General features: G+C 36.9%; 1 protein-coding gene across 1 annotated transcript in view; it reads left to right on the top strand.

The window, feature by feature from the left end:
• Window positions 1–390: 390 nt before the first annotated feature.
• The window catches only part of LOC306771488 (interferon-induced protein with tetratricopeptide repeats 1-like), a gene marked incomplete at both ends in the record, with an annotated part of 45,104 nt that continues 20,758 nt past the window's right edge, over window positions 391–24,736 (top strand). Inside the window, 1 exon segment of the mRNA XM_079260654.1 lies at window positions 391–395. Coding sequence (XP_079116780.1) covers window positions 391–395 — 5 coding nt within the window.

Below are 24,736 nucleotides of genomic sequence, written 5' to 3'. Positions count from 1 at the left end.
CAAACACTGACTCACTGCTTAGGCAACTTATTCCGCTTAGAATTCGTCCTTTTAGGCTTCAAGAAAAATCTCAGAATTCTGAGAAAAGTCAGGATTCTGACTTCTTTTCCTCGGAATTAAAGTTTTTTTTCTGTACATAACTGGTCTCCGCATGCTAATGAAAACATTCATCCTGCAGCTGAAGTCATTCTGTTGCAGGTTTGATCATGTCTGCTCAAACATTTCTGAGGAAATGAAACCTAAATGCTGCTGATGTAATCAACCTCCCGACTCACTGAGTGTTGACACCTTCAGAGCTGACAGTGAAGGCATCCTCCACATTTCCTTTTGTTTGTTAGTGGGCAGATAGTCTTCAGAACGTTTTATTCCTGCCTGAACTCGGTCGATACCATGAGGTGAGTCTTTGGGTCGAACTGCATTTAATCTCCTACTAAAAAATCATTTTAAAGTACTTGGAGTATCCACTATGTTCTCTACATCTTAACTCAGAGTTTTTCCTCAATTTAAAAATGAGTTTTATAAATTCAGCCTGACACCAGCTGGTTGGATCAGCACAGCTAAAGTACGCAGTCAGCCAGATTTCTTCTGATATGTATAGTTACAGTATTTACTAAATCACATTCTTGTTTTATGAACAATTAATTTCATTATGACAACCATTAATGAGATTAATCCAGACTGAAAATCAGCCAATCATAACAACACTATCAAACTATCAAACTACTGACACAAAAACCAAGAAAACACTAAATGACATGAACATGACGCCTGAACTACTGCACGCAGCTATTGTCCTGCCTTACACATACAGACAAGCTACTGCATGCAGACACTGTCCTTCCGGGTGCTTTAAGTGGAACAAGTGGGGGTCCTCCCTGAATGACTTGCTGTCAGTTTGTCACGCAAATATGAGACAAAAACATGGCTGATACTTACATGTAGATCTATAAATTGATCTGTAGATTAATAGTTTTATAGCAAATGACAAAAAACAAACAGCAAGTTCTAAATCAAATCCACATTTGCCAAATCCAAAGTACCATGGAGACACTTTTATGGACTTCAAACCTCATTACTGGACATTAAAATAACACTGAAAAGTAAATACATAAACTTAAAGTTAATTAACCCTTTCATGCATGAATTATAATAAAAACAATGCATTTTTCACATTTTTGGAAAAAAAAACAAAAAACACTGAAGTGGTTTATTTACAAAAATGCCTTCCTCATTCATTAATATGCAGAAAAAAGCTTGTAAATAGTTTCACACTACAGGGTCTCTGTGCATGAAAGGGTTAAAAACATAAAAAAGTTCTACATTTAAACTTATTTAGATTATTACCAGACTAATTTAACAGTGTAGTACTACTATTACTATTATTATTATTGTAGTACTATTACACTTTTCCTCTGTGAAATATGTTTTTCCCAGCATCAGGCCTGGTCCATAACACTTAGTAATATTATCTTTAATCTAGAAATAATCTGCATAAAAATACTGACCAGCCGTACACTTAGTACTACTGTAGTACTGTTAGTAGTACTACTGTAGTACATGTCTGTTAGTGGTACTACTGTAGGACAGCTCTGTTAGTAGTACTACTGTAGTAAATGACTGTTAAGTATTACTACTGTAGTAAATGCCTGTTAGTAGTACTACTGTAGTACATGCCTGTTAGTAGTACTACTGTAGGACAGCTCTGTTAGTAGTACTACTGTAGTAAATGACTGTTAAGTATTACTACTGTAGTAAATGCCTGTTAGTAGTACTACTGTAGTACATGCCTGTTAGTAGTACTACTGTAGGACAGCTCTGTTAGTAGTACTACTGTAGTACATGACTGTTAGTAGTACTACTGTAGTACATGTCTGTTAGTAGTACTACTTTAGTAAATGACTGTTAAGTAGTACTACTGTAGTAAATGCCTGTTAGTAGTACTACTGTAGTACAGGTCTGTTAGTAGTACTACTGTAGTACAGGCCTGTTAGTAATACTACTGTAGTACAGCTCTGTTAGTAGTACTACTGTAGTACATGACTGTTAGTAGTACTACTGTAGTACATGTCTGTTAGTAGTACTACTGTAGTACAGGTCTGTTAGTAGTACTACTGTCGTAAATGACTGTTAAGTAGTACTACTGTAGTAAATGCCTGTTAGTAGTACTACTGTAGGACAGCTCTGTTAGTAGTACTACTGTAGTAAATGACTGTTAAGTAGTACTACTGTAGGACAGGTCTGTTAGTAGTACTACTGTAGGACAGCTCTGTTAGTAGTACTACTGTAGTAAATGACTGTTAAGTATTACTACTGTAGTAAATGCCTGTTAGTAGTACTACTGTAGTACATGCCTGTTAGTAGTACTACTGTAAGACAGCTCTGTTAGTAGTACTACTGTAGTAAATGACTGTTAAGTAGTACTACTGTAGGACAGGTCTGTTAGTAGTACTACTGTAGTACATGCCTGTTAGTAGTACTACTGTAGGACAGCTCTGTTAGTAGTACTACTGTAGTACATGTCTGTTAGTAGTACTACTGTAGTAAATGACTGTTAGTAGTACTACTGTAGTACAGCTCTGTTAGTAGTACTATTGTAGTACAGGTCTGTTAGTAGTACTACTGTAATACAGCTCTGTTAGTAGTACTATTGTAGTACAGGTCTGTTAGTAGTACTACTGTAGTACAGCTCTGTTATTAGTACTACTGTAGTACATGTCTGTTAGTAGTACTACTGTAGTAAATGCCTGTTAGTAGTACTACTGTAGTACAGCTCTGTTAGTAGTACTATTGTAGTACAGGTCTGTTAGTAGTACTACTGTAATACAGCTCTGTTAGTAGTACTATTGTAGTACAGGTCTGTTAGTAGTACTACTGTAGTACAGCTCTGTTATTAGTACTACTGTAGTACATGTCTGTTAGCAGTACTACTTTAGTAAATGACTGTTAGTAGTACTACTGTAGTAAATGACTGTTAGTAGTACTACTGTAGTACATGTCTCTTAGTAGTACTACTGTAGTACAGGTCTGTTAGTAGTATTACTGTAGTACAGCTCTGTTAGTAGTACTACTGTAGTACATGTCTGTTAGTAGTACTACTGTAGTACAGGTCTGTTAGTAGTACTACTGTAGTAAAGCTCTGTTAGTAGTACTACTGTAGTAAATGACTGTTAGTAGTACTACTGTAGTACATGTCTGTTAGTAGTACTACTGTAGTACAGGTCTGTTAGTTGTACTACTGTAGTACAGCTCTGTTAGTAGTACTGCTGTAGTAAATGACTGTTAGTAGTACTACTGTAGTACATGTCTGTTAGTAGTACTACTGTAGTACAGGTCTGTTAGTAGTACTACTGTAGTAAAGCTCTGTTAGTAGTACTACTGTAGTAAATGACTGTTAGTAGTACTACTGTAGTACATGTCTGTTAGTAGTACTACTGTAGTACAGGTCTGTTAGTTGTACTACTGTAGTACAGCTCTGTTAGTAGTACTGCTGTAGTAAATGACTGTTAGTAGTACTACTGTAGTACATGTCTGTTAGTAGTACTACTGTAGTACAGGTCTGTTAGTAGTACTACTGTAGTACAGCTCTGTTAGTAGTACTACTGTAGTACAGCTCTGTTAGTAGTACTACTGTAGTAAATCACTGTTAAGTAGTACTACTGTAGTAAATGCCTGTTAGTAGTACTACTGTAGTACAGGTCTGTTAGCAGTACTACTTTAGTAAATAACTGTTAAGTAGTACCACTGTCGTAAATGCCTGTTAGTAGTACTACTGTAGTACAGGTCTGTTAGTAGTACTACTGTAGTACAGGTCTGTTAGTAGTACTACTGTAGTAAATGACTGTTAAGTAGTACTACTGTAGTAAATGCCTGTTAGTAGTACTACTGTAGTAAATGACTGTTAGTAGTACTACTGTAGTACATGTCTGTTAGTAGTACTACTGTAGTACATGTCTGTTAGTGGTACTACTGTAGTACTGTTAGTAGTACTACTGTAGTAAATGTCTGTTAGTAGTACTACTGTAGTACTGTTAGTAGTACTACTGTAGTACATGTCTGTTAGTAGTACTACTGTAGTACTGTTAGTAGTACTACTGTAGTAAATGTCTGTTAGTAGTACTACTGTAGTACTGTTAGTAGTACTACTGTAGTACAGGTCTGTTAGTAGTACTACTGTAGTACATGTCTGTTAGTAGTATACTGTAGTAAATGACTGTTAAGTAGTACTACTGTAGTAAATGCCTGTTACTAGTACTACTGTAGTACAGGTCTGTTATTTGTACTACTGTAGTACAGCTCTGTTAGTAGTACTACTGTAGTACAGGTCTGTTAGTAGTACTACTGTAGTAAATGACTGTGAAGTAGTACTACTGTAGTAAATGCCTGTTAGTAGTACTACTGTAGTACAGGTCTGTTAAGTAGTACTACTGTAGTACAGGTCTGTTAGTAGTACTACTGTGGTACATGTCTGTTAGTAGTACTACTGTAGTACAGCTCTGTTAGTAGTACTACTGTAGTACAGGTCTGTTAGTAGTACTAGTGTAGTACAGGTCTGTTAGTAGTACTACTGTAGTAAATGCCTGTTAGTAGTACTACTGTAGTACAGGTCTGTTAGTAGTACTACTGTAGTAAATGACTGTTAGTAGTACTACTGTAGTACATGTCTCTTAGTAGTACTACTGTAGTACAGGTCTGTTAGTAGTACTACTGTAGTACAGCTCTGTTAGTAGTTCTACTACAGTACAGGTCTGTTAGTAGTACTACTGTAGTACAGGTCTGTTAGTAGTACTACTGTAGTACAGGTCTGTTAGTAGTACTACTGTAGTAAATGCCTGTTATTAGTACTACTGTAGTAAATGCCTGTTAGTAGTACTACTGTAGTACAGGTCTGTTAGTAGTACTACTGTAGTACATGTCTGTTAGTAGTACTACTGTAGTACATGTCTGTTAGTAGTACTACTGTAGTACAGGTCTGTTAGTAGTACTACTGTCGTAAATGACTGTTAAGTAGTACTACTGTAGTAAATGCCTGTTAGTAGTACTACTGTAGTAAATGCCTGTTATTAGTACTACTGTAGTAAATGCCTGTTAGTAGTACTACTGTAGTACAGGTCTGTTAGTAGTACTACTGTAGTACATGTCTGTTAGTAGTACTACTGTAGTACATGTCTGTTAGTAGTACTATTGTAGTACAGGTCTGTTAGTAGTACTACTGTAGTACAGGTCTGTTAGTAGTACTACTGTAGTACATGTCTGTTAGTAGTACTACTTTAATAAATGACTGTTAAGTAGTACTACTGTAGTAAATGCCTGTTAGTAGTACTACTGTAGTACAGGTCTGTTAGTAGTACTACTGTAGTACAGGCCTGTTAGTAGTACTACTGTAGTACAGGCCTGTTAGTAGTACTACTGTAGTACAGCTCTGTTAGTAGTACTACTGTAGTACATGACTGTTAGTAGTACTACTGTAGTACATGTCTGTTAGTAGTACTACTGTAGTACAGGTCTGTTAGTAGTACTACTGTCGTAAATGACTGTTACGTAGTACTACTGTAGTAAATGCCTGTTAGTAATACTACTGTAGGACAGCGCTGTTAGTAGTACTACTGTAGTAAATGACTGTTAAGTAGTACTACTGTAGGACAGGTCTGTTAGTAGTACTACTGTAGTACAGGTCTGTTAGTAGTACTACTGTAGGACAGGTCTGTTAGTAGTACTACTGTAGTACAGGTCTGTTAGTAGTACTACTGTCGTAAATGACTGTTAAGTAGTACTACTGTAGTAAATGACTGTTAGTAGTACTACTGTAGTACAGGTCTGTTAGTAGTACTACTGTAGTACAGGTCTGTTAGTAGTACTACTGTAGTAAAGCTCTGTTAGTAGTACTACTGTAGTACAGGTCTGTTAGTAGTACTAAAGTAGTAAATGACTGTTGAGTAGTACTACTGTAGTAAATGCCTGTTAGTAGTACTACTGTAGTACAGGTCTGTTAGTAGTACTACTGTAGTACAGGTCTGTTAGCAGTACTACTTTAGTAAATTACTGTTAGTAGTACTACTGTAGTAAATGACTGTTAGTAGTACTACTGTAGTACATGTCTGTTAGTAGTACTACTGTAGTACAGCTCTGTTAGTAGTACTACTGAAGTACAGCTCTGTTAGTAGTACTACTGTAGTACAGGTCTGTTAGTAGTACTACTGTAGTATAGGTCTGTTAGTAGTACTACTGTAGTATAGGTCTGTTAGTAGTACTACTGTGGTACATGTCTGATAGTAGTACTACTGTAGTACAGCTCTGTTAGTAGTACTACTGTAGTACAGGTCTGTTAGTAGTACTACTGTAGTAAATGACTGTTAGTAGTACTACTGTAGTACAGCTCTGTTAGTAGTACTATTGTAGTACAGGTCTGTTAGTAGTACTACTGTAATACAGCTCTGTTAGTAGTACTATTGTAGTACAGGTCTGTTAGTAGTACTACTGTAGTACAGCTCTGTTATTAGTACTACTGTAGTACATGTCTGTTAGTAGTACTACTGTAGTAAATGCCTTTTAGTAGTACTACTGTAGTACAGCTCTGTTAGTAGTACTATTGTAGTACAGGTCTGTTAGTAGTACTACTGTAATACAGCTCTGTTAGTAGTACTATTGTAGTACAGGTCTGTTAGTAGTACTACTGTAGTACAGCTCTGTTATTAGTACTACTGTAGTACATGTCTGTTAGCAGTACTACTTTAGTAAATGACTGTTAGTAGTACTACTGTAGTAAATGACTGTTAGTAGTACTACTGTAGTACATGTCTCTTAGTAGTACTACTGTAGTACAGGTCTGTTAGTAGTATTACTGTAGTACAGCTCTGTTAGTAGTACTACTGTAGTACATGTCTGTTAGTAGTACTACTGTAGTACAGGTCTGTTAGTAGTACTACTGTAGTACAGCTCTGTTAGTAGTACTACTGTAGTAAATGACTGTTAGTAGTACTACTGTAGTACATGTCTGTTAGTAGTACTACTGTAGTACAGGTCTGTTAGTTGTACTACTGTAGTACAGCTCTGTTAGTAGTACTGCTGTAGTAAATGACTGTTAGTAGTACTACTGTAGTACATGTCTGTTAGTAGTACTACTGTAGTACAGGTCTGTTAGTAGTACTACTGTAGTACAGCTCTGTTAGTAGTACTACTGTAGTACAGCTCTGTTAGTAGTACTACTGTAGTAAATCACTGTTAAGTAGTACTACTGTAGTAAATGCCTGTTAGTAGTACTACTGTAGTACAGGTCTGTTAGCAGTACTACTTTAGTAAATAACTGTTAAGTAGTACCACTGTCGTAAATGCCTGTTAGTAGTACTACTGTAGTACAGGTCTGTTAGTAGTACTACTGTAGTACAGGTCTGTTAGTAGTACTACTGTAGTAAATGACTGTTAAGTAGTACTACTGTAGTAAATACCTGTTAGTAGTACTACTGTAGTAAATGACTGTTAGTAGTACTACTGTAGTACATGTCTGTTAGTAGTACTACTGTAGTACATGTCTGTTAGTGGTACTACTGTAGTACTGTTAGTAGTACTACTGTAGTAAATGTCTGTTAGTAGTACTACTGTAGTACTGTTAGTAGTACTACTGTAGTACATGTCTGTTAGTAGTACTACTGTAGTACAGTTAGTAGTACTACTGTAGTAAATGTCTGTTAGTAGTACTACTGTAGTACTGTTAGTAGTACTACTGTAGTACAGGTCTGTTAGTAGTACTACTGTAGTACATGTCTGTTAGTAGTATACTGTAGTAAATGACTGTTAAGTAGTACTACTGTAGTAAATGCCTGTTAGTAGTACTACTGTAGTACAGGTCTGTTATTTGTACTACTGTAGTACAGCTCTGTTAGTAGTACTACTGTAGTACAGGTCTGTTAGTAGTACTACTGTAGTAAATGACTGTGAAGTAGTACTACTGTAGTAAATGCCTGTTAGTAGTACTACTGTAGTACAGGTCTGTTAAGTAGTACTACTGTAGTACAGGTCTGTTAGTAGTACTACTGTGGTACATGTCTGTTAGTAGTACTACTGTAGTACAGCTCTGTTAGTAGTACTACTGTAGTACAGGTCTGTTAGTAGTACTAGTGTAGTACAGGTCTGTTAGTAGTACTACTGTAGTAAATGCCTGTTAGTAGTACTACTGTAGTACAGGTCTGTTAGTAGTACTACTGTAGTAAATGACTGTTAGTAGTACTACTGTAGTACATGTCTCTTAGTAGTACTACTGTAGTACAGGTCTGTTAGTAGTACTACTGTAGTACAGCTCTGTTAGTAGTTCTACTACAGTACAGGTCTGTTAGTAGTACTACTGTAGTACAGGTCTGTTAGTAGTACTACTGTAGTACAGGTCTGTTAGTAGTACTGCTGTAGTAAATGCCTGTTATTAGTACTACTGTAGTAAATGCCTGTTAGTAGTACTACTGTAGTACAGGTCTGTTAGTAGTACTACTGTAGTACATGTCTGTTAGTAGTACTACTGTAGTACATGTCTGTTAGTAGTACTACTGTAGTACAGGTCTGTTAGTAGTACTACTGTCGTAAATGACTGTTAAGTAGTACTACTGTAGTAAATGCCTGTTAGTAGTACTACTGTAGTAAATGCCTGTTATTAGTACTACTGTAGTAAATGCCTGTTAGTAGTACTACTGTAGTACAGGTCTGTTAGTAGTACTACTGTAGTACATGTCTGTTAGTAGTACTACTGTAGTACATGTCTGTTAGTAGTACTATTGTAGTACAGGTCTGTTAGTAGTACTACTGTAGTACAGGTCTGTTAGTAGTACTACTGTAGTACATGTCTGTTAGTAGTACTACTTTAATAAATGACTGTTAAGTAGTACTACTGTAGTAAATGCCTGTTAGTAGTACTACTGTAGTACAGGTCTGTTAGTAGTACTACTGTAGTACAGGCCTGTTAGTAGTACTACTGTAGTACAGGCCTGTTAGTAGTACTACTGTAGTACAGCTCTGTTAGTAGTACTACTGTAGTACATGACTGTTAGTAGTACTACTGTAGTACATGTCTGTTAGTAGTACTACTGTAGTACAGGTCTGTTAGTAGTACTACTGTCGTAAATGACTGTTACGTAGTACTACTGTAGTAAATGCCTGTTAGTAATACTACTGTAGGACAGCGCTGTTAGTAGTACTACTGTAGTAAATGACTGTTAAGTAGTACTACTGTAGGACAGGTCTGTTAGTAGTACTACTGTAGTACAGGTCTGTTAGTAGTACTACTGTAGGACAGGTCTGTTAGTAGTACTACTGTAGTACAGGTCTGTTAGTAGTACTACTGTCGTAAATGACTGTTAAGTAGTACTACTGTAGTAAATGACTGTTAGTAGTACTACTGTAGTACAGGTCTGTTAGTAGTACTACTGTAGTACAGGTCTGTTAGTAGTACTACTGTAGTAAAGCTCTGTTAGTAGTACTACTGTAGTACAGGTCTGTTAGTAGTACTAAAGTAGTAAATGACTGTTGAGTAGTACTACTGTAGTAAATGCCTGTTAGTAGTACTACTGTAGTACAGGTCTGTTAGTAGTACTACTGTAGTACAGGTCTGTTAGCAGTACTACTTTAGTAAATTACTGTTAGTAGTACTACTGTAGTAAATGACTGTTAGTAGTACTACTGTAGTACATGTCTGTTAGTAGTACTACTGTAGTACAGCTCTGTTAGTAGTACTACTGAAGTACAGCTCTGTTAGTAGTACTACTGTAGTACAGGTCTGTTAGTAGTACTACTGTAGTATAGGTCTGTTAGTAGTACTACTGTAGTATAGGTCTGTTAGTAGTACTACTGTGGTACATGTCTGATAGTAGTACTACTGTAGTACAGCTCTGTTAGTAGTACTACTGTAGTACAGGTCTGTTAGTAGTACTAGTGTAGTACAGGTCTGTTAGTAGTACTACTGTAGTAAATGACTGTTAGTAGTACTACTGTAGTACAGGTCTGTTAGTAGTACTAGTGTAGTACAGGTCTGTTAGTAGTACTACTGTAGTAAATGACTGTTAGTAGTACTACTGTAGTACAGGTCTGTTAGTAGTACTACTGTAGTACAGGTCGGTTGGCAGTACTATAGTAAATGACTGTTAAGTAGTACCACTGTAGTAAATGCCTGTTAGTAGTACTACTGTAGTAAATGCCTGTTAGTAGTACTACTGTAGTACAGGTCTGTTAGTAGTACTACTGTAGTAAATGACTGTTAGTAGTACTACTGTCGTACATGTCTCTTAGTAGTACTACTGTAGTACAGGTCTGTTAGTAGTACTACTGTAGTACATGTCTGTTAGTAGTACTACTGTAGTACAGGTCTGTTAGTAGTACTACTGTAGTACATGTCTGTTAGTAGTATACTGTAGTAAATGACTGTTAAGTAGTACTACTGTAGTAAATGCCTGTGAGTAGTACTACTGTAGTACAGGTCTGTTATTTGTACTACTGTAGTACAGCTCTGTTAGTAGTACTACTGTAGTACAGGTCTGTTAGTAGTACTACTGTAGTAAATGACTGTGAAGTAGTACTACTGTAGTAAATGCCTGTTAGTAGTACTACTGTAGTACAGGTCTGTTAAGTAGTACTACTGTAGTACAGGTCTGTTAGTAGTACTACTGTAGTACAGCTCTGTTAGTAGTACTACTGTAGTATAGGTCTGTTAGTAGTACTACTGTAGTATAGGTCTGTTAGTAGTACTACTGTGGTACATGTCTGTTAGTAGTACTACTGTAGTACAGCTCTGTTAGTAGTACTACTGTAGTACAGGTCTGTTAGTAGTACTAGTGTAGTACAGGTCTGTTAGTAGTACTACTGTAGTAAATGACTGTTAAGTAGTACTACTGTAGTAAATCCCTGTTAGTAGTACTACTGTAGTACAGGTCTGTTAGTAGTACTACTGTAGTACAGGTCGGTTGGCAGTACTACTTTAGTAAATGACTGTTAAGTAGTACCACTGTAGTAAATGCCTGTTAGTAGTACTACTGTAGTAAATGCCTGTTAGTAGTACTACTGTAGTACAGGTCTGTTAGTAGTACTACTGTAGTAAATGACTGTTAGTAGTACTACTGTAGTACATGTCTCTTAGTAGTACTACTGTAGTACAGGTCTGTTAGTAGTACTACTGTAGTACAGCTATTTTAGTAGTTCTACTACAGTACAGGTCTGGTAGTATTACTACTGTAGTACAGGTCTGTTAGTAGTACTACTGTAGTACAGGTCTGTTAGTAGTACTACTGTAGTAAATGCCTGTTATTAGTACTACTGTAGTAAATGCCTGTTAGTAGTACTACTGTAGTACAGGTCTGTTAGTAGTACTACTGTAGTACATGTCTGTTAGTAGTACTACTGTAGTACATGTCTGTTAGTAGTACTACTGTAGTACAGGTCTGTTAGTAGTACTACTGTCGTAAATGACTGTTAAGTAGTACTACTGTAGTACAGGTCTGTTAGTAGTACTACTGTAGTACATGTCTGTTAGTAGTACTACTGTAGTACAGGTCTGTTAGTAGTACTACTGTAGTACAGGTCTGTTAGTAGTACTACTGTAGTACATGTCTGTTAGTAGTACTACTTTAGTAAATGACTGTTAAGTAGTACTACTGTAGTAAATGCCTGTTAGTAGTACTACTGTAGTACAGGTCTGTTAGTAGTACTACTGTAGTACAGGCCTGTTAGTAGTACTACTGTAGTACAGCTCTGTTAGTAGTACTACTGAAGTACAGCTTTGTTAGTAGTACTACTGTAGTACAGGTCTGTTAGTAGTACTACTGTAGTATAGGTCTGTTAGTAGTACTACTGTAGTATAGGTCTGTTAGTAGTACTACTGTGGTACATGTCTGTTAGTAGTACTACTGTAGTACAGCTCTGTTAGTAGTACTACTGTAGGACAGGTCTGTTAGTAGTACTACTGTAGTACAGGTCTGTTAGTAGTACTACTGTAGTAAATGACTGTTAGTAGTACTACTGTAGTAAATACCTGTTAGTAGTACTACTGTAGTACAGGTCTGTTAGTAGTACTACTGTAGTAAATGACTGTTAGTAGTACTACTGTAGTACATGTCTGTTAGTAGTACTACTGTAGTACAGGTCTGTTAGTAGTACTACTGTAGTACAGCTCTGTTAGTAGTACTACTGTAGTACAGGTCTGTTAGTAGTACTACTGTAGTACAGGTCTGTTAGTAGTACTACTGTAGTAAATGACTGTTAGTAGTACTACTGTAGTATATGTCTGTTAGTAGTACTACTGTAGTACAGCTCTGTTAGTAGTACTACTGTAGTACATGTCTGTTAGTAGTACTACTGTAGTACATGTCTGTTAGTAGTACTACTGTAGTACAGGTCTGTTAGTAGTACTACTGTAGTACAGGCCTGTTAGTAGTACTACTGTAGTACATGTCTGTTAGTAGTACTACTGTAGTACATGTCTGTTAGTAGTACTACTGTAGTACAGGTCTGTTAGTAGTACTACTGTAGTAAATGCCTGTTAGTAGTACTACTGTAGGACAGCTCTGTTAGTAGTACTACTGTAGTAAATGACTGTTAAGTAGTACTACTGTAGGACAGGTCTGTTAGTAGTACTACTGTAGTACAGGTCTGTTAGTAGTACTACTGTAGTAAATGCCTGTTAGTAGTACTACTGTAGTACATGCCTGTTAGTAGTACTACTGTAGGACAGCTCTGTTAGTAGTACTACTGTAGTACAGTTCTGTTAGTAGTACTATTGTAGTACAGGTCTGTTAGTAGTACTACTGTAGTACAGCTCTGTTAGTAGTACTACTGTAGTAAATGCCTGTTAGTACTACTGTAGTAAATGCCTGTTAGTAGTACTACTGTAGTACAGGTCTGTTAGTAGTACTACTGTAGTACAGCTCTGTCAGTAGTACTACTGTAGTACATGTCTGTTAGTAGTACTACTGTAGTACAGGTCTGTTAGTAGTACTACTGTAGTATAGCTCTGTTAGTAGTACTACTGTAGTACAGCTCTGTTAGTAGTACTACTGTAGGACAAGTCTGTTAGTAGTACTACTGTAGTACAGGTCTGTTAGCAGTACTACTTTAGTAAATAACTGTTAAGTAGTACCACTGTAGTAAATGCCTGTTAGTAGTACTACTGTAGTACAGGTCTGTTAGTAGTACTACTGTAGTACAGGTCTGTTAGTAGTACTACTGTAGTACAGGTCTGTTAGTAGTACTACTGTAGTAAATGACTGTTAAGTAGTACTACTGTAGTAAATGCCTGTTAGTAGTACTACTGTAGTACAGGTCTGTTAGTAGTACTACTGTAGTAAATGACTGTTAGTAGTACTACTGTAGTACAGGTCTGTTAGTAGTACTACTGTAGTACAGCTCTGTTAGTAGTACTACTGTAGTACATGTCTGTTAGTAGTACTACTGTAGTACAGGTCTGTTAGTAGTACTACTGTAGTACAGCTCTGTTAGTAGTACTACTGTAGTACATGTCTGTTAGTAGTACTACTGTAGTACAGGTCTGTTAGTAGTACTACTGTAGTACAGCTCTGTTAGTAGTACTACTGTAGTACAGCTCTGTTAGTAGTACTACTGTAGGACAAGTCTGTTAGTAGTACTACTGTAGTACATGTCTGTTAGTAGCACTACTGTAGTACAGCTCTGTTAGTAGTACTACTGTAGTACAGGTCTGTTAGTAGTACTACTGTAGTACAGGTCTGTTAGTAGTACTAAAGTAGTAAATGACTGTTGAGTAGTACTACAGTAGTAAATGCCTGTTAGTAGTACTACTGTAGTACAGGTCTGTTAGTAGTACTACTGTAATACAGGTCTGTTAGCAGTACTACTTTAGTAAATGACTGTTAGTAGTACTACTGTAGTAAATGACTGTTGAGTAGTACTACTGTAGTAAATGCCTGTTAGTAGTACTACTGTAGTACAGGTCTGTTAGTAGTACTACTGTAGTACAGGTCTGTTAGTAGTACTACTGTCGTAAATGACTGTTAAGTAGTACTACTGTAGTAAATGCCTGTTAGTAGTACTACTGTAGTACAGGTCTGTTAGTAGTACTACTGTAGTAAAGCTCTGTTAGTAGTACTACTGTAGTACAGGTCTGTTAGTAGTACTAAAGTAGTAAATGACTGTTGAGTAGTACTACTGTAGTAAATGCCTGTTAGTAGTACTACTGTAGTACAGGTCTGTTAGTAGTACTACTGTAGTACAGGTCTGTTAGCAGTACTACTTTAGTAAATGACTGTTAGTAGTACTACTGTAGTAAATGACTGTTAGTAGTACTACTGTAGTACATGTCTGTTAGTAGTACTACTGTAGTACAGGTCTGTTAGTAGTACTACTGTAGTACAGCTCTGTTAGTAGTACTACTGTAGTACATGTCTGTTAGTAGTACTACTGTAGTAAATGACTTAGTAGTACTACTGTAATACATGTCTGTTAGTAGTACTATTGTAGTACAGGTCTGTTAGTAGTACTACTGTAGTACAGCTCTGTTAGTAGTACTACTGTAGTACAGATCTGTTAGTAGTACTACTGTAGTACAGCTCTGTTATTAGTACTACTGTAGTACAGGTCTGTTAGTAGTACTACTGTAGTAAATGACTGTTAAGTAGTACTACTGTAGTAAATGCCTGTTAGCAGTACTACTGTAGTACATGTCTGTTAGTAGTACTACTGTAGTACAGGTCTGTTAGTAGTACTACTGTAGTACAGCTCTGTTAGTAGTACTACTGTAGTACAGATCTGTTAGTAGTACTACTGTAGTACAGCTCTGTTATTAGTACTACTGTAGTACAGGTCTGTTAGTAGTACTACTGTAGTAAATGACTGTTAGTAGTACTACTGTAGTACATGTCTGTTAGTAGTACTACTGTAGTACAGGTCTGTTAGTAGTACTACTGTAGTACATGTCTGTTAGTAGTACTACTGTAGTACAGGTCTGTTAGTAGTACTACTGTAGTACATGTCTGTTAGTAGTATACTGTAGTAAATGACTGTTAGTAGTACTACTGTAGTACAGGTCTGTTATTTGTACTACTGTAGTACAGCTCTGTTAGTAGTACTACTGTAGTACAGGTCTGTTAGTAGTACTACTGTAGTAAATGACTGTGAAGTAGTACTACTGTAGTAAATGCCTGTTAGTAGAACTACTGTAGTACAGGTCTGTTAAGTAGTACTACTGTAGTACAGGTCTGTTAGTAGTACTACTGTAGTACAGCTCTGTTAGTAGTACTACTGTAGTATAGGTCTGTTAGTAGTACTACTGTAGTATAGGTCTGTTAGTAGTACTACTGTGGTACATGTCTTTTAGTAGTACTACTGTAGTACAGCTCTGTTAGTAGTACTACTGTAGTACAGGTCTGTTAGTAGTACTAGTGTAGTACAGGTCTGTTAGTAGTACTACTGTAGTAAATGCCTGTTAGTAGTACTACTGTAGTAAATACCTGTTAGTAGTACTACTGTAGTACATGTCTGTTAGTAGTACTACTGTAGTACAGGTCTGTTAGTAGTACTACTGTAGTACAGCTCTGTTAGTAGTACTACTGTAGTACAGGTCTGTTAGTAGTACTACTGTAGTACAGGTCTGTTAGTAGTACTACTGTAGTAAATGACTGTTAGTAGTACTACTGTAGTATATGTCTGTTAGTAGTACTACTGTAGTACAGCTCTGTTAGTAGTACTACTGTAGTACATGTCTGTTAGTAGTACTACTGTAGTACATGTCTGTTAGTAGTACTACTGTAGTACAGCTCTGTTAGTAGTACTACTGTAGTACAGGTCTGTTAGTAGTACTACTGTAGTACAGGCCTGTTAGTAGTACTACTGTAGTACATGTCTGTTAGCAGTACTACTGTAGTACATGTCTGTTAGTAGTACTACTGTAGTACAGGTCTGTTAGTAGTACTACTGTCGTAAATGACTGTTAAGTAGTACTACTGTAGTAAATGCCTGTTAGTAGTACTACTGTAGGACAGCTCTGTTAGTAGTACTACTGTAGTAAATGACTGTTAAGTAGTACTACTGTAGGACAGGTCTGTTAGTAGTACTACTGTAGTACAGGTCTGTTAGTAGTACTACTGTAGTAAATGACTGTTAAGTATTACTACTGTCGTAAATGCCTGTTAGTAGTACTACTGTAGTACATGCCTGTTAGTAGTACTACTGTAGGACAGCTCTGTTAGTGTAGTAAATGACTGTTAAGTAGGACTACTGTAGGACAGGTCTGTTAGTAGTACTACTGTAGTACAGGTCTGTTAGTAGTACTACTGTAGTACAGGTCTGTTAGTAGTACTACTGTAGTAAATGACTGTTAGTAGTACTACTGCAGTACATGTCTGTTAGTAGTACTACTGTAGTACAGACCTGTTAGTAGTACTACTGTAGTACAGCTCTGTTATTAGTACTACTGTAGTACAGGTCTGTTAGTAGTACTACTGTAGTAAATGACTGTTAAGTAGTACTACTGTAGTAAATGCCTGTTAGTAGTACTACTGTAGTACAGGTCTGTTAGTAGTACTACTGTAGTAAATGACTGTTAGTAGTACTACTGTAGTACATGTCTTTTAGTAGTACTACTATAGTACAGGTCTGTTAGTAGTACTACTGTAGTACAGGTCTGTTAGTAGTACTACTGTAGTAAATGCCTGTTAGTAGTACTACTGTAGTACATGCCTGTTAGTAGTACTACTGTAGGACAGCTCTGTTAGTAGTACTACTGTAGTAAATGACTGTTAAGTAGTACTACTGTAGGAAAGGTCTGTTAGTAGTACTACTGTAGTACATGCCTGTTAGTAGTACTACTGTAGGACAGCTCTGTTAGTAGTACTACTGTAGTAAATGCCTGTTAGTAGTACTACTGTAGTACAGCTCTGCTAGTAGTACTATTGTAGTACAGGTCTGTTAGTAGTACTACTGTAGTACAGTTCTGTTAGTAGTACTATTGTAGTACAGGTCTGTTAGTAGTACTACTGTAGTACAGCTCTGTTAGTAGTACTACTGTAGTAAATGCCTGTTAGTACTACTGTAGTAAATGCCTGTTAGTAGTACTACTGTAGTACAGGTCTGTTAGTAGTACTACTGTAGTACAGCTCTGTTAGTAGTACTACTGTAGTACATGTCTGTTAGTAGTACTACTGTAGTACAGGTCTGTTAGTAGTACTACTGTAGTATAGCTCTGTTAGTAGTACTACTGTAGTACAGCTCTGTTAGTAGTACTACTGTAGGGCAAGTCTGTTAGTAGTACTACTGTAGTACAGGTCTGTTAGCAGTACTACTTTAGTAAATAACTGTTAAGTAGTACCACTGTAGTAAATCCCTGTTAGTAGTACTACTGTAGTACAGGTCTGTTAGTAGTACTACTGTAGTACAGGTCTGTTAGTAGTACTACTGTAGTACAGGTCTGTTAGTAGTACTACTGTAGTAAATGACTGTTAAGTAGTACTACTGTAGTAAATGCCTGTTAGTAGTACTATTGTAGTACAGGTCTGTTAGTAGTACTACTGTAGTACAGTTCTGTTAGTAGTACTATTGTAGTACAGGTCTGTTAGTAGTACTACTGTAGTACAGCTCTGTTTGTAGTACTACTGTAGTAAATGCCTGTTAGTACTACTGTAGTAAATGCCTGTTAGTAGTACTACTGTAGTACAGGTCTGTTAGTAGTACTACTGTAGTACAGCTCTGTTAGTAGTACTACTGTAGTACATGTCTGTTAGTAGTACTACTGTAGTACAGGTCTGTTAGTAGTACTACTGTAGTATAGCTCTGTTAGTAGTACTACTGTAGTACAGCTCTGTTAGTAGTACTACTGTAGGACAAGTCTGTTAGTAGTACTACTGTAGTACAGGTCTGTTAGCAGTACTACTTTAGTAAATAACTGTTAAGTAGTACCACTGTAGTAAATGCCTGTTAGTAGTACTACTGTAGTACAGGTCTGTTAGTAGTACTACTGTAGTACAGCTCTGTTAGTAGTACTACTGTAGTACAGGTCTGTTAGTAGTACTACTGTAGTAAATGACTGTTAAGTAGTACTACTGTAGTAAATGCCTGTTAGTAGTACTACTGTAGTACAGGTCTGTTAGTAGTACTACTGTAGTAAATGACTGTTAGTAGTACTACTGTAGTACAGGTCTGTTAGTAGTACTACTGTAGTACAGCTCTGTTAGTAGTACTACTGTAGTACAGGTCTGTTAGTAGTACTACTGTAGTACAGCTCTGTTAGTAGTACTACTGTAGTACAGCTCTGTTAGTAGTACTACTGTAGGACAAGTCTGTTAGTAGTACTACTGTAGTACATGTCTGTTAGTAGCACTACTGTAGTACAGCTCTGTTAGTAGTACTACTGTAGTACATGTCTGTTAGTAGTACTACTGTAGTACAGCTCTGTTAGTAGTACTACTGTAGTACAGGTCTGTTAGTAGTACTACTGTAGTACAGCTCTGTTAGTAGTACTACTGTAGGACAGGTCTGTTAGTAGTACTACTGTAGTACAGGTCTGTTAGTAGTACTACTGTCGTAAATGACTGTTAAGTAGTACTACTGTAGTAAATGCCTGTTAGTAGTACTACTGTAGTACAGGTCTGTTAGTAGTACTACTGTAGTAAAGCTCTGTTAGTAGTACTACTGTAGTACAGGTCTGTTAGTAGTACTAAAGTAGTAAATGACTGTTGAGTAGTACTACTGTAGTAAATGCCTGTTAGTAGTACTACTGTAGTACAGGTCTGTTAGTAGTACTACTGTAGTACAGGTCTGTTAGCAGTACTACTTTAGTAAATGACTGTTAGTAGTACTACTGTAGTAAATGACTGTTAGTAGTACTACTGTAGTACATGTCTGTTAGTAGTACTACTGTAGTACAGGTCTGTTAGTAGTACTACTGTAGTACAGATCTGTTAGTAGTACTACTGTAGTACATGTCTGTTAGTAGTACTACTGTAGTAAATGACTGTTAGTAGTACTACTGTAATACATGTCTGTTAGTAGTACTACTGTAGTACAGGTCTGTTAGTAGTACTACTGTAGTACAGCTCTGTTAGTAGTACTACTGTAGTACAGATCTGTTAGTAGTACTACTGTAGTACAGCTCTGTTATTAGTACTACTGTAGTACAGGTCTGTTAGTAGTACTACTGTAGTAAATGACTGTTAAGTAGTACTACTGTAGTAAATGCCTGTTAGCAGTACTACTGTAGTACATGTCTGTTAGTAGTACTACTGTAGTACAGGTCTGTTAGTAGTACTACTGTAGTACAGCTCTGTTAGTAGTACTACTGTAGTACAGATCTGTTAGTAGTACTACTGTAGTACAGCTCTGTTATTAGTACTACTGTAGTACAGGTCTGTTAGTAGTACTACTGTAGTAAATGACTGTTAGTAGTACTACTGTAGGACAGCTCTGTTAGTAGTACTACTGTAGTAAATGACTGTTAAGTAGTACTACTGTAGGACAGGTCTGTTAGTAGTACTACTGTAGTACATGCCTGTTAGTAGTACTACTGTAGGACAGCTCTGTTAGTAGTACTACTGTAGTAAATGCCTGTTAGTAGTACTACTGTAGTACAGCTCTGTTAGTAGTACTATTGTAGTACAGGTCTGTTAGTAGTACTACTGTAGTACAGTTCTGTTAGTAGTACTATTGTAGTACAGGTCTGTTAGTAGTACTACTGTAGTACAGCTATGTTAGTAGTACTACTGTAGTAAATGCCTGTTAGTACTACTGTAGTAAATGCCTGTTAGTAGTACTACTGTAGTACAGGTCTGTTAGTAGTACTACTGTAGTACAGCTCTGTTAGTAGTACTACTGTAGTACATGTCTGTTAGTAGTACTACTGTAGTACAGGTCTGTTAGTAGTACTACTGTAGTACATGTCTGTTAGTAGTACTACTGTAGTAAATGCCTGTTAGTAGTACTACTGTAGGACAGCTCTGTTAGTAGTACTACTGTAGTAAATGACTGTTAAGTAGTACTACTGTAGGACAGGTCTGTTAGTAGTACTACTGTAGTACAGGTCTGTTAGTAGTACTACTGTAGTAAATGACTGTTAAGTATTACTACTGTCGTAAATGCCTGTTAGTAGTACTACTGTAGTACATGCCTGTTAGTAGTACTACTGTAGGACAGCTCTGTTAGTGTAGTAAATGACTGTTAAGTAGGACTACTGTAGGACAGGTCTGTTAGTAGTACTACTGTAGTACAGGTCTGTTAGTAGTACTACTGTAGTACAGGTCTGTTAGTAGTACTACTGTAGTAAATGACTGTTAGTAGTACTACTGCAGTACATGTCTGTTAGTAGTACTACTGTAGTACAGACCTGTTAGTAGTACTACTGTAGTACAGCTCTGTTATTAGTACTACTGTAGTACAGGTCTGTTAGTAGTACTACTGTAGTAAATGACTGTTAAGTAGTACTACTGTAGTAAATGCCTGTTAGTAGTACTACTGTAGTACAGGTCTGTTAGTAGTACTACTGTAGTAAATGACTGTTAGTAGTACTACTGTAGTACATGTCTTTTAGTAGTACTACTATAGTACAGGTCTGTTAGTAGTACTACTGTAGTACAGGTCTGTTAGTAGTACTACTGTAGTAAATGCCTGTTAGTAGTACTACTGTAGTACATGCCTGTTAGTAGTACTACTGTAGGACAGCTCTGTTAGTAGTACTACTGTAGTAAATGACTGTTAAGTAGTACTACTGTAGGAAAGGTCTGTTAGTAGTACTACTGTAGTACATGCCTGTTAGTAGTACTACTGTAGGACAGCTCTGTTAGTAGTACTACTGTAGTAAATGCCTGTTAGTAGTACTACTGTAGTACAGCTCTGCTAGTAGTACTATTGTAGTACAGGTCTGTTAGTAGTACTACTGTAGTACAGTTCTGTTAGTAGTACTATTGTAGTACAGGTCTGTTAGTAGTACTACTGTAGTACAGCTCTGTTAGTAGTACTACTGTAGTAAATGCCTGTTAGTACTACTGTAGTAAATGCCTGTTAGTAGTACTACTGTAGTACAGGTCTGTTAGTAGTACTACTGTAGTACAGCTCTGTTAGTAGTACTACTGTAGTACATGTCTGTTAGTAGTACTACTGTAGTACAGGTCTGTTAGTAGTACTACTGTAGTATAGCTCTGTTAGTAGTACTACTGTAGTACAGCTCTGTTAGTAGTACTACTGTAGGGCAAGTCTGTTAGTAGTACTACTGTAGTACAGGTCTGTTAGCAGTACTACTTTAGTAAATAACTGTTAAGTAGTACCACTGTAGTAAATGCCTGTTAGTAGTACTACTGTAGTACAGGTCTGTTAGTAGTACTACTGTAGTACAGGTCTGTTAGTAGTACTACTGTAGTACAGGTCTGTTAGTAGTACTACTGTAGTAAATGACTGTTAAGTAGTACTACTGTAGTAAATGCCTGTTAGTAGTACTATTGTAGTACAGGTCTGTTAGTAGTACTACTGTAGTACAGTTCTGTTAGTAGTACTATTGTAGTACAGGTCTGTTAGTAGTACTACTGTAGTACAGCTCTGTTTGTAGTACTACTGTAGTAAATGCCTGTTAGTACTACTGTAGTAAATGCCTGTTAGTAGTACTACTGTAGTACAGGTCTGTTAGTAGTACTACTGTAGTACAGCTCTGTTAGTAGTACTACTGTAGTACATGTCTGTTAGTAGTACTACTGTAGTACAGGTCTGTTAGTAGTACTACTGTAGTATAGCTCTGTTAGTAGTACTACTGTAGTACAGCTCTGTTAGTAGTACTACTGTAGGACAAGTCTGTTAGTAGTACTACTGTAGTACAGGTCTGTTAGCAGTACTACTTTAGTAAATAACTGTTAAGTAGTACCACTGTAGTAAATGCCTGTTAGTAGTACTACTGTAGTACAGGTCTGTTAGTAGTACTACTGTAGTACAGCTCTGTTAGTAGTACTACTGTAGTACAGGTCTGTTAGTAGTACTACTGTAGTAAATGACTGTTAAGTAGTACTACTGTAGTAAATGCCTGTTAGTAGTACTACTGTAGTACAGGTCTGTTAGTAGTACTACTGTAGTAAATGACTGTTAGTAGTACTACTGTAGTACAGGTCTGTTAGTAGTACTACTGTAGTACAGCTCTGTTAGTAGTACTACTGTAGTACATGTCTGTTAGTAGTACTACTGTAGTACAGGTCTGTTAGTAGTACTACTGTAGTACAGCTCTGTTAGTAGTACTACTGTAGTACAGCTCTGTTAGTAGTACTACTGTAGGACAAGTCTGTTAGTAGTACTACTGTAGTACATGTCTGTTAGTAGCACTACTGTAGTACAGCTCTGTTAGTAGTACTACTGTAGTACATGTCTGTTAGTAGTACTACTGTAGTACAGCTCTGTTAGTAGTACTACTGTAGTACAGGTCTGTTAGTAGTACTACTGTAGTACAGCTCTGTTAGTAGTACTACTGTAGGACAGGTCTGTTAGTAGTACTACTGTAGTACAGGTCTGTTAGTAGTACTACTGTCGTAAATGACTGTTAAGTAGTACTACTGTAGTAAATGCCTGTTAGTAGTACTACTGTAGTACAGGTCTGTTAGTAGTACTACTGTAGTAAAGCTCTGTTAGTAGTACTACTGTAGTACAGGTCTGTTAGTAGTACTAAAGTAGTAAATGACTGTTGAGTAGTACTACTGTAGTAAATGCCTGTTAGTAGTACTACTGTAGTACAGGTCTGTTAGTAGTACTACTGTAGTACAGGTCTGTTAGCAGTACTACTTTAGTAAATGACTGTTAGTAGTACTACTGTAGTAAATGACTGTTAGTAGTACTACTGTAGTACATGTCTGTTAGTAGTACTACTGTAGTACAGGTCTGTTAGTAGTACTACTGTAGTACAGATCTGTTAGTAGTACTACTGTAGTACATGTCTGTTAGTAGTACTACTGTAGTAAATGACTGTTAGTAGTACTACTGTAATACATGTCTGTTAGTAGTACTACTGTAGTACAGGTCTGTTAGTAGTACTACTGTAGTACAGCTCTGTTAGTAGTACTACTGTAGTACAGATCTGTTAGTAGTACTACTGTAGTACAGCTCTGTTATTAGTACTACTGTAGTACAGGTCTGTTAGTAGTACTACTGTAGTAAATGACTGTTAAGTAGTACTACTGTAGTAAATGCCTGTTAGCAGTACTACTGTAGTACATGTCTGTTAGTAGTACTACTGTAGTACAGGTCTGTTGGTAGTACTACTGTAGTACAGCTCTGTTAGTAGTACTACTGTAGTACAGATCTGTTAGTAGTACTACTGTAGTACAGCTCTGTTATTAGTACTACTGTAGTACAGGTCTGTTAGTAGTACTACTGTAGTAAATGACTGTTAGTAGTACTACTGTAGGACAGCTCTGTTAGTAGTACTACTGTAGTAAATGACTGTTAAGTAGTACTACTGTAGGACAGGTCTGTTAGTAGTACTACTGTAGTACATGCCTGTTAGTAGTACTACTGTAGGACAGCTCTGTTAGTAGTACTACTGTAGTAAATGCCTGTTAGTAGTACTACTGTAGTACAGCTCTGTTAGTAGTACTATTGTAGTACAGGTCTGTTAGTAGTACTACTGTAGTACAGTTCTGTTAGTAGTACTATTGTAGTACAGGTCTGTTAGTAGTACTACTGTAGTACAGCTATGTTAGTAGTACTACTGTAGTAAATGCCTGTTAGTACTACTGTAGTAAATGCCTGTTAGTAGTACTACTGTAGTACAGGTCTGTTAGTAGTACTACTGTAGTACAGCTCTGTTAGTAGTACTACTGTAGTACATGTCTGTTAGTAGTACTACTGTAGTACAGGTCTGTTAGTAGTACTACTGTAGTATAGCTCTGTTAGTAGTACTACTGTAGTACAGCTCTGTTAGTAGTACTACTGTAGGACAAGTCTGTTAGTAGTACTACTGTAGTACAGGTCTTTTAGCAGTACTACTTTAGTAAATAACTGTTAAGTAGTACCACTGTAGTAAATGCCTGTTAGTAGTACTACTGTAGTACAGGTCTGTTAGTAGTACTACTGTAGTACAGGTCTGTTAGTAGTACTACTGTAGTAAATGACTGTTAAGTAGTACTACTGTAGTAAATGCCTGTTAGTAGTACTACTGTAGTACAGGTCTGTTAGTAGTACTACTGTAGTAAATGACTGTTAGTAGTACTACTGTAGTACAGGTCTGTTAGTAGTACTACTGTAGTACAGCTCTGTTAGTAGTACTACTGTAGTACATGTCTGTTAGTAGTACTACTGTAGTACAGGTCTGTTAGTAGTACTACTGTAGTACAGCTCTGTTAGTAGTACTACTGTAGGACAAGTCTGTTAGTAGTACTACTGTAGTACATGTCTGTTAGTAGCACTACTGTAGTACAACTCTGTTAGTAGTAGTACTGTAGTACATTTCTGTTAGTAGTACTACTGTAGTACAGCTCTGTTAGTAGTACTACTGTAGTACAGGTCTGTTAGTAGTACTACTGTAGTACAGCTCTGTTAGTAGTACTACTGTAGGACAGGTCTGTTAGTAGTACTACTGTAGTACAGCTCTGTTAGTAGTACTACTGTCGTAAATGACTGTTAAGTAGTACTACTGTAGTAAATGCCTGTTAGTAGTACTACTGTAGTACAGGTCTGTTAGTAGTACTACTGTAGTAAAGCTCTGTTAGTAGTACTACTGTAGTACAGGTCTGTTAGTAGTACTAAAGTAGTAAATGACTGTTGAGTAGTACTACTGTAGTAAATG

The sequence above is a fragment of the Telmatherina bonti genome (assembly GCF_933228915.1).
Source record: "Telmatherina bonti genome assembly, chromosome: 21".
NCBI lineage: Eukaryota > Metazoa > Chordata > Actinopteri > Atheriniformes > Telmatherinidae > Telmatherina > Telmatherina bonti.
The sequence above is the reverse complement of the archived record's forward strand: the minus strand, read 5'-3'. Positions and strand labels throughout refer to the sequence as shown.